Source organism: Mus caroli, chromosome 2, assembly GCF_900094665.2.
Source record: "Mus caroli chromosome 2, CAROLI_EIJ_v1.1, whole genome shotgun sequence".
Lineage (NCBI taxonomy): Eukaryota > Metazoa > Chordata > Mammalia > Rodentia > Muridae > Mus > Mus caroli.
In genome coordinates, this window is record NC_034571.1 from 36,375,249 (window position 1) to 36,386,955 (window position 11,707).

The 11,707-nt window shown below is 32.6% G+C and overlaps 1 protein-coding gene across 2 annotated transcripts in view; it reads right to left on the reverse strand.

The window, feature by feature from the left end:
- Lrp1b (LDL receptor related protein 1B) overlaps positions 1-11,707 on the reverse strand; it is a 1,970,757-nt gene that overhangs the window by 54,625 nt on the left and 1,904,425 nt on the right. For both annotated transcript variants that reach the window (XM_029472167.1, XM_021181392.2), the window contains exons 80-83: positions 10,157-10,273; positions 8,653-8,826; positions 6,822-6,947; positions 2,821-2,985 (exon numbers count right to left, since the gene is read on the reverse strand). In XM_029472167.1, coding sequence (XP_029328027.1) covers positions 2,821-2,985; positions 6,822-6,947; positions 8,653-8,826; positions 10,157-10,273 — 582 coding nt within the window. The remainder of the gene's footprint in view (positions 1-2,820; positions 2,986-6,821; positions 6,948-8,652; positions 8,827-10,156; positions 10,274-11,707) is intronic.

Below are 11,707 nucleotides of genomic sequence, written 5' to 3' on the forward strand. Positions count from 1 at the left end.
TTGAAGGAAGAGTTAGTCATTGAAGAAATGATTGACAAAATGTAGATGTTAGTAGAGTCAAAAAGCTAACAGACACAAGCTATGCAGTTGTAAATGGATTTTATAGTTGCAAGTTAAATTTAAAAAAAATCAAAGAGAAATAATATCTTTATGAAGTCACGTAGTGTTACAAACTTCGTCATAGCACTGCTTTCATTGTATCCCATAAGTTAATATGTGTTGTACATTCATTTTCATTGAATTCTAGAATTTCTTAAATTTCTTTATTTCTTCCTGGACCCAAGGGTCACTGAATACAGAGTTGTTCAGTTTCCAGGAGGCTTTGTGTGGTTTCTGTTGTTGTTGAAGTCCAGCTTTATTGTTCTGATAAAATATGGGGAGTTATTTCAATCTTGTATCTGTTGAGATTTGCTTTGTGACCAAGTATATGGACAGTTTTAGAGACGGTTCTAGAGATGCTGAGGAGAAGGTATATTCTTTTGTGTTTGGGTGAAATGTTCTGTAGATATCTGTTAGGAATGTTTGAATCTGCTAGTTACACTGTTTCTCTGTTTAGTTTCTGTCTGGATGATTTGTCCATTGGTCAGAGTGGGGTGCTGAAGTCTCTATTAATGTGTGGCATTCAATATATGATTTAAGCTTTAGTAACTTTTCTCTTATAAAATGTGTGTACCTTTGCATTTGGGACATAATCAGAATGGAGATATTATCTTGGTAGATTTGTCCTTTGATTACTATGGAGTGATATTCTCCATGCTTTTTGATTAATTTTCATTGGTAGACTACTTTAATATATATTAGAATGTCTACTCTAGCTTGTTTCTTGGGTCCATTTGATTGGAAAATCTATTTCAAGGCCTGTAGTCTGAGTTAATGTCTATCTTTAATGTTGAGGTGTTTTACTCTTATGCAGCAGAATGATGGTCGCTCTTTTTATGGCCATATTGTCAGCCTGTGCCTTTTTATTGGGCAACTGAGTCATTGATGCTGAGTGATATTAAAGGCAAATGATTTTTATGCATAAAAAGGTGTGTAATTTTACACACTGGAGTATTACTTAGCCATTAAAAACAATGGCATCATGAAATTTGCCCTCAAGAAGATGGAACTAGAAAGTATCATCTAGAATGAGGTAACCCAAATCCACAAAGACAAACATGGCATTTACTCACTTATAAGTAAATATTACTCTCAAGGAAAGCAAGAATATGTAAAAAACCCCAGTGTAGAAATAGAAAGATGTAATACAAATGATGACATATTACAAAAATAGAGTCTAAAGTATCAATAAATAGAATTAATCAGATAGAAATAATAAGGTGAACAAGGTTGAACAAGGGAAAAAAATCTAAAATAATATCAGTGAAAAGAGAAATTGTCACACACACTTCAAGAAAATTGATAAAATCAACATTGAACACATTAAAACTGAGAATATATGTGAATATGTAAGAAACATAGTAAGACCCATAAGAATCAAGGGAATTGAATTAGTGCCAACAATTCTCCAAAGAAAGTAAAGTCCAGAGAGATGGAGATAGTGACATAGTCTAGTGCTTCCTTTGCACGCAAAAGGACTCAAATTTATATCTTCAGCCAACACATAAATGTATGGCAATCTGGTGTGTGCCTATAAACATAGCTTTGCAAAAGTGGAGACAGGTAGATTCTGGAGTCTTATGAGCCAGCCAGAATAATCAAAATGATGAGCTTGATCAGCAAATAACCCCTATTTCAAGAAGTAAGACAGAAAGCAGTATACTTGATTAAGCTCCAGCACTTATGTGCACAGAAAATAACATCCACAGAAATGCATGTGTACACCATACACAAATATACACCAATAAGTATGTATACACACACACAAGTAATGTATGTGCACATATATACATACAGATACACACACATGTATTATCTATCTATCTATCTATCTATCTATCTATCTATCTATCTATCTATCTATCCATCCATCCATCCATCCATCCATCCATCCATCCATCTATCTATCTATCTATCTATCTATCTATCTATCTATCTACACACACACATACAAACACATTACGACCTCAAGCTAAGCTAGAAAGTTATGATAATAAAAGTATTATAGATCTTTGACAGAAAATTATGTAGATCAATGAAAAACAATCACAACTGCAATTAAATATCTGAACATCTATGAAATATTGTTTTACAAAATTGTCAAATCTCATGAACAAAAATGAAAGCCTATTCAATAAAGTATGGCAACAAAACTCAGTATCCACCTGCAAAAAAGCAAGGTATAGCCACTTCTCACACTGTGCAAATATCAATTTGAACTGGAACAAATGGCACAGAGAGATAAGGTCTAAAAAAGAGGGAAGGAAAAATGAACTAAAATTATATATATATATATATTTATATATATATATATATATATATATATATATGTGTGTGTGTGTGTGTGTGTATGTATGTATATATATCTCCCATAAAGAATTACATATTTATATAATTATAGAATTTTATTAGTTTTCAAGGTATATATATATATCATTATGTATATTTATAATGAATATTATAAAGCACTTAGAATGCGAGCAGCTTTGATTCTTGTTCAAGCACTGTGCTTTCCACAGGTACATGCTAATCCATATTAGTGTGTGTTGCTATTATTAACATTGTGATATGGTTTTTGATAGGATAAATAAATGCCTTTGCCTTTGTTAATTTTAAATTTAACTGATGATTTCAACTAGATTATTAGGCTTTATACCTCACACATTTTACTTATTAAGAAAATGCGAGTAATTTGCACATACAGTTGTTTCAGATGTTTACCTAGAGTGGATGGTATGCAGGTCCCTCCATTCTGACAGTAATTGCTACAATGGTTGACTTCACACCTTCCTCCTGAATAACTGGGCCAGCAGTGACATCTCAGATCACCCTTCTCATTTAAAATGCATCTTCCTCCATTTTCACAAGTCAGTTTGCAAGAATCATCTAGTTATAAGGAAAAAAAGGCAAAAATGTTGTTTAGGAATGCTTCAAATAATACTAAAAAATACATATATTTGAATATTAGAAATTTTTATAAAACATGAAACTTAAAATTGGAGCAAATATACAGTAGGTAAAAGCAAATATTAATGTACATTTACTTTTTTAAAGGTGTTATCAATCTTTATGTTTATTTTTACTAACCAAAAATCCTAGATATAATATATTTTAGATGGATAATTTTCTTTTTAATATTATGATTTATTAAGCACAGTATAAATGACATGTTATATAACATTGTAAAATAATGATTTGATACAGTTTTAAATAGAAGAGAAAAAAAGTTCAATTTGAATAACTACTCACCACAGACCTAATTTCAAAAAAGTCACTCTTCCTAAGTGGGTCAATGTGACACAAGTACTCAGTTATTAGCTGTGACTAATTCCTAGAGCAATGAGGTTCAGTGGAATTCAAAAGAACAGCCTTCTTTTTTTTTTTTTTTCAGCACTGCCTCAGATAAGTAATACACAATGGAGGTTTTGGAGAACAAAGTGGTTCTTAATATTCAATACAAACCAAATTGAATTCATGTATGCACCTTGAACTAGAAAAATATTTGCTTCGTATCCCTATAATTAATCATGTATCCTTTTGCCTATCCTTAATCATCCTTAATCATCACCTAATATTACTCTACATCATCTCCTTTCTCAGATTTTGAATTTTATTCCCACATTTTACATGGAAATATGTCTCTAATTTCTTAGTATACACAATGAATGTATTCATGCAACAACATTGCCTATAGTTATTCCATCTATCTATGTTGTCTAGCACAGAAAAATTTTGAAGCACTGAAAATTAGATTTTCATTGGATATTGGTACAATCCCACAAACTGTTGAAATCATACTATTTCTAAACATTATTTTTTGACTGTTATGAGGTTTACTGGGAACACTGCACCTAGTGGTAGTGTATTTGTAAAATCTAGATCCTGGGATAGAATAAAAGAATGTCTGAGCAGACCAGGGTTAATGAGTGTGAAGCAATGTTGACAGTAAGCAAGTTTCTGAAGAGAGAGATGGAATGAGAGGACCACTATGTTTTAGAGATCTGCCCAGATATAAATATGTTGAAGAGCCTAGAGAGCTTGAGATTAATTGTACTGACTGATTGTTAACTGGCATCAGAGTGATGATGAATAAAATGTTTTGAATTATACTGGTTGTGTAGAATGAGGATTACCTAAGCAGAGCAATGTATGTTGAACGAAGGTGGAAAAATTCTGAGGGAATAGTAAAATGAAATCAGTGATACATGCAGCGGGGAGGGAAAGTGAGGATAATAAATCTCTGATAATATTTACATAAAGTATCCATTGCAGTGGAACATGGGATTCTCTACAGTGTGCTAATGATGGGGAGATCAAATATTCACTGTGGTAATCTGCTTAACTTATAGCATCCCAAATTATGTCTAACACGTTTAGAATAAACAAAAACAAACCCTAAAAGGGGTTCTGAATAAGAACACTAGAGATAATCATTTAAAACATTTTCAGAAGATTAATTCCCAACCATGTCTATTTGTAGACGTTATACATGAATGACACAGGCATCTAAAATCTACACATGATGGGGAATGACCATCCCAATATTAGGATTTATTAGACATGAACAATTTTAAAATAGCACATGGCACCGATAAAATGAAACTTTAGTTATAGTCATTTCAAACTTACCTTTATAGTTCTATATTCACACAGAAGTTTGTACTTATCATTAACTAAATATTAATCTTAAGCTAAGCTACCACAGCTATAATCAGTTTTAGAAAAAATAATCAGGCAAGTGTTCTACCAAAGCTATATTGAATTTAAAATCCTTATATGAAAATTAAAATATTGTGTGTTCATCTTTTAGAAATAGGAGATAAGGAATCCAACTAACTTGAAGAGCTGAAGAATGAGGCTATACCAAACATCCATATCAGAAAAAAAGATACATGGGCTTACCTACACCACAAAATTACTTAGAGATATATTTATACTCACAGCACATTGTTTTATTTATTCAGACAAAGACAAACTCGAATACTTAAGTAGAAATGGAACATAGGAAGCTCCTGTGAGGGCACAGCTTATTGATTTATGGGAGGGAGGCTAGTGAGATAATGTATTTTCACTTGAAAGCAGTAGTTGGCATTTTAAAAAACTCAGTTTCTGAGTGTTTGTATACACTGCAAACTCCCACACAGTACAGATCTTTCACTTAACCAGGAAAAAAATTAAGTAGTCACATCTGAAAATACTTAATTTTCACAGCACAAATAAGGTCATAGGTATTCTAGATGATAGGCAATTAACAAAGCCTAAGGGTCATTATATGCCAGTAACAGAATCTGTTCATTAGCTGCCTGACGATTAGCAATTGTCACCAGGAATGATCTGGAGCTCTCTGTTAGGAGCTGCAAACTTCCTTCCCACACATTTTCCCGTTCTTCCTGGCAGTATGGATGTTTCAGGATATCCTCTATATACCCTAATTCCATGTCCTTTCAGAGTTTCCTCTGTCTTCAGTTAAGTCTAAATCCAAAATAATATAATATAGGAAATTCTAATGGTATTCAAACTTTATGATCACCCTAATCCTAGGGGGAGTGAAAGTCGGCCCCTATTGTAACAGCTGTTGCTGTGCAGACAAACACCACTTATTTCTGTACAACATTCCATCTTTTAATTTCCTCAGGTTTGTGTATTCAATATTTAAAATTTGGACATTACAAAAGGGAAAATATATTTGATTTAGATTATTTCTAACTAAGTTGTTTAAACTGAATGTAACCTACCACCCACATTGGAAAACAAGGAGCAGGTAGTCTGATTGGAGAGGGCAAATGAGGATGAAGATATGATACTTGAACGAGCAGTGAATTCTTACAGAAGAAAACATGTAATTAAGAAAGCCTGCTGTGAAGACATCCTAAATTTATCTTTCATTTCAAAATGCTTGCTGTGATCCAAAAATGCACGGAAACATGCTGTTTTTGTCTGTGATATAAAATTTGGTAAGTATGGGTTTTTCTTTTAATAGAATTATGACTAATTCCATAAGTTTGCAAGGGTTTTATCTACTGGGTATGCAAGAGAAAATTTTCCTTCTCTTTTTCATCTTACTGTTTGTTTTTGAATCTTACCTTTTAAAAATACTACTTTCTGATAAATGGCTATTCATTCTAAATTCATACTTCAAGAATATAACCTACATGAAGAAATACTGTCAGCTTTACTTCTAAATTTGACCTTAGGTTATAAATTAATGTTATAAAATTGCTTATAAAATTGAAATATATATTAGTAGTATTTTGACTTCTTATAGTACTTGATGTAAATAATATTTCACATGAAAACTTAAGGTAATTTCTAAAGTAGTCTGTGTTTTCCAAATTAATGCCCTGCTTACATAACATAATCAAAGGAATTAAAAATAAATACATTGAATATATAAATGGATTTGGAGCTAGAATTTATATCAATATAGGAACATCATCCTCAAATTATTATCTATAAAATAAGAACTAATTAATTGTACATTTAGGTTCTGAGAGTAACTATTCAGTTGTTGATCCATTGATCACATGTTGAATGTATAGTGTTCTGTTGACACAGGCAAGAAGGTAGAGAGGACTGTTTACACAGAAGCTCAAGACCACCTGACTCCATGGTGGATGCACTGACAGGAAAGGTAATATTGCTTAGTTACAAAACTCGTAAATTTATACTCACTGTTTATGGAATAATTCATCTGACTGTATAGAATAACAGTGAATACCTACCTAACAGACTGTCATCATGGCAGGTTCCATTCATCATATATTTTCCCTCTGGGCAGATACATGTGGCTCCAGACGGATTCAGTAAGCAGAGAAAGTCACATGACAAATCCAAGCAAGGATTGGGTACTGATGGAAATAAAATTAAGGAAAACAGAGACACGTGAGATAAAGGTTTAGAGAAGTTTCAAAAGCATAAAATTCTGCAAGCTGAAATGATGAATTATCAATGTGAAGAAAAAAGCAAAACAATTTTTAATGATGCTCTCACATTTTAATATTAGTATTCTATTTTATAAGTAGTAAAAATCATTATATAATACCTTCATTAATAGGAAATTTGTCCATTATAAAAGGAAAATTGTTAATTAATACATTTGGCATAACTTCAGGATTACCTCTGCATAAAGTTAGTCTAGTGTCGAATTGAAAGCTACACTGCTTCCTTTCTGGTTCAGTTCATGTACAATTATCTATGTTGATTATTTTCTTCACTGGAAGATTTTGCATAATGATCTGGTAATTGCCTTTTCTAGAATATTCAAGACTCAACCTTAGGTGGCTAGTCTGAATTGAGCTTATAAGACAAGAAGTTATTAACTGAGCATTTTGCTGAACTCTCACTTTTTCAAATTACCAGTGGACCTCCCTGCTCATAAAAAAGCACCCCTATTGAAGTGTTTAGAGATCCAAAACTTAATTTATAATTATCATACAGTTTTAATTACTATACAGTTTTAATGAATGAAAATAAATTATCATTGGTATTCACAAAGACACAAAATTCATAGGTCTTTGTAAATTCAAAATTTAAAAATGGGTATGAATTGAAACATGTTAAAATGGTCCCTGCTTACTGTGAGGTTGTTTGCATACATGTGAGACTGAGTACTAGATTTATCTTATATAAAGGTTTAGCTAATGAGCTTCTTATGTGGTCAAAGGTGATTCATGGTGTTTCCTATTTGAACCAGACCACAGAACCTTTCTGCTAAGGTCCAGTGTGCATATACTACCATGTTTATAATAGTAATAAATTAACTATAGATTGCAGATTTCGCCATGCTCATTGGTGATTATGAATTAGGCAGAATTATAAGGTAGCATAAATTGTTCATGTGTTAACCATAGACCCAACATATGAGGTTTTTAGGAAGGGCAGTAGCATATAAGGAGGCATTGAAGGAATTTTATTTCTTGCTAGAATTTGGTCACAATGACTTGAATAAATATAGTTATCTTTCCAAATAATTGTACTATTGAGTATAAATCAATTTTATTAGCCATAGGTGTGACTATAAATAAATTGGAACAATTTAATTGACACTGATGTGCATGTCATTTTAAAATTTCAATCCTACTTTTGCTCTTGAGTGAGTTTGCAACATTGCTTCACATCTCAATTCTCAATGACTTATTTAATGAATCCTTTCTAGGTTGAAGATCTGTGTTTATAAAAAACGATAAACATCAAATCAGAGACGATACAATTCATGTAAGAGTTCTCTGAACATTCTTGAAGCTGCAGTGTTATTGATATGTAGTCAATGGTTGTTAATAACAGTACTGTGAACTGACTACTGATGCATGTTTATACCTTCATGGGAGATCCAAATATTTACAAGTTTTTAAAATTATATTTAATGAATAACTTTAATCCTAAGAAAATGCGGTAGTTTGTTCACATCTCTTATAGCAAAAGTGGATAGCTGATTTAAAATTTCTGGAGAAACCAAGACAAACTTAGCAAGTATATTAGAAATTCAGACATAGTTACCATAATTATAAATATATTATTTTAAGAGACATAAAAAGTTTGAAATATTTTACTTACAATTTAGTTGTTTATAGCGATGTGATACCAAAATGCTCTTTGTTTTGTCAACACCTAAAGCTAGGACCTCTACTGAGCCATGACCAAATTTTTGAACTCTGAATATACCATTTTTAGGTCCTGCTCCATATATATAATCTTCAAAAACATCAATTCTGTGAGGATGCAACAAACCTGGAATGTTCGAGAACGAGGAATGAATTACAGTGTGAGCACCATCAAAATACATTATACAATCATAGCATGATGAAACAGTTATATTTTATAATTACTGTTTACTAATATAAGTTGTATATGCACTTAAATTTTAAAAGTGTCTAGATTAATCCAAGATCCGATTATGATTTTATTTGTTAATTCAAAATTAAAAATAACTTTTAATGATAGCTGAGAGGTGATAAATATATCGGTCACAACATATTGAACAAACATTTCCATTACTGTTTTGCAGCTTCACCTAAAATTGCTTGGGGTTATTATATACTAAGTAATTGTCTCTACCATAACGTTTGCAAGAATGAAGGCATGCCTCATCTGTAGCACAAAGAAACTTCTCATGGATCAAGTTTTAAATTGAATTCTATCATCTGTTTTAGTGGTTTATCATGTAATTACAAGAATATATATATATATATATTTTTTTTTTTCTCCATGTTCTCACTATCCTTGCAACACTATTCTAGACTAAAATAAAAGTAAGGGAATATTTTGTAAGTATCCATGAATGGCAACTGAACAAAAAACAAAACAAAACAAACAAACAAACAAAAACAAAAAACCCAAAGCAATGGCGGTAGGAGTAAAATGAATGTATGGTTCTAACACATACCATTGATTTTGTCATTCAATTATTGTTTTATCTTTCCTATTTTTATTATAAAATTATGTGAATCAAAGTTAAATTTACTTAACATGATAGTAACAATCTTATCTTTTTACATTTACATTGCACTTGCGGTAAATTATGGAAAGGCCTAAAAAAAAGAATAGAAAGACAAAGGAACAAAAATAGAGAAAATATATTTGACAGCCAGGGAAACAAAATGTGAGGCAATCAAAATAAACTAGAAAATGAGAAAACAATATAGGAGATGTTTAGAAAAGAAGAGAGGAAAATGACACAGCTGACCCTTCATTTTGATGGGAGGTGTTCTGGTTGCTACCTAACTTGTCACTTGGCTTAATACCCATGTACATAATGAAGAACTCATGTTTCCTTGTGCCCATCATCACAATTTCAAAAGAGTTGGGTGTTGGCCAACACTAATCACAAGTGACTTACAGAATGAAATAATTTCAGAACATGGGCAGTAAGTACCCATATTTATACAAGTTGAGGAGCTCTCTGCCCTGGTCTCTTCAATATAGCAGTAGTATCGAAGCTTTCAATTAGTATAAACACTAAAATTTGAAAGAATTAGAGGAAATCCAAATTGCGAAATTTCTATAAATCTATGTCTGTGTCATGAATTAGTAGTCACAATAACAAAAGTACTCTGCAAACCTTGTTTGCTGCTGACAGAGACCACTGGACTGGAACCATCATACAGGACACTGCCAATGATGGAGAGCTCAAAGTCTGCCCAGTAGATGCGTTCACCAAAGTGATCAACAGTCAGACCTGAGAAACCAACATGCAGAGACAAGACATACAAAGAAATGGAGGTTACTTACTATTAAGTTTTTTTTCAATGTTTAATCTCGATAAGTATTTTTCTTTAAGAAATATAGAATTCCCTAGTAACAATCCCTGATACTATTAATGATATTGTACTTTCAGATAGGAGTCTAGCATGACTATCCTCTGAAAGGCTTCACTCACTCATCAGTTGAGTCATACAGATGCAGGTACCCAGAGACAAACAGTTGATGGAGATTGGGGACTCTTAGGGAAGAGTAGGAGGAAGAATTGCACCCACTAAGAGGATAGAAACTCCATAGGAAGACCAATAAAACCAACTAACCTTGAGTCCTTGAGGCTCTGAGTCTGAAACACCAACAAAAGAACATGCATAGGCTGGACCTAGACCTCCCCACACATATGTAGCAGATGTGCAGCTTGGACTTCATGTGGATCCTGAAGAACTGAAGCAGAGGCTATCCCAAAAGTTGTTGACTATATGAGGAATGAGTTCTAACCTGGCTGCCTTGTCTGGCCTCAGTGGGAAAGGAAGTGAATAGCCTCAAAGACACTTGAAATGCATTGGTGGGGAGATACCCAGTCAGGGGGTGGGGGATGGGTCAGGCAACTGCCAGAGGAGAAGGGAAGCAGGGATGTGGAAAGTATTGTAGGTGGGGCTGACCAGGAGAAGGGCAGTGAGTGGGATGTAAAGTGAATAAATTAAACAAACAAACACAAAAAAGCATCATAAAATTAATATACCATATATCACAGTATGTAGAAAGTAAGTAAAAATGAAATTCTCTATCTTTAAACTTGAACACATGAGTTCAGATCAAGTAACATTTATTTAATAAGTGATTAGAATAATCTTATCTAAACAGGTGAGGTCACTTTAACCATCCTGTTCATATTTACTGAGTTCTTAATTATAGCAAGTTTATTATGATTTTACCTAATATTTCAGTTTTTGTCTTGAGTAATGGAAGATTTTTGTACCACAGTGATTTAAATTTGATATAACCAACATTATTTTAAATCTCTTTTTGAAGCTCGAGAACCCAGAATCCAACATATGCATGGACTTTAGATAAAATGAAATTAAGAACTGGTCTGAGTGTGGAGAGACACCTACGTGTTTGCTTCAGCTTAAGGCAACCAAAGACTGATAATAAAAATAGGAGAGAATGAGAATTAAAGTCCTGATGTGAGGTTTTAGTATCGGTTGGTATATTTCCTTTTGTCAAGTTTTCTTTTCTTCTTCTTCTTCTTCTTCTTCTTCTTCTTCTTCTTCTTCTTCTTCTTCTTCTTCTTCTTCTTCTTCTTCCTCCTCCTCCTCCTCCTTCGTCTTCATTATTATTATTACTTAATCTTTTTTAATAGTCCAGTCATTATCTCCCTCCTGGTTCACCCTCCAAAAGTTCCTTATCTCAT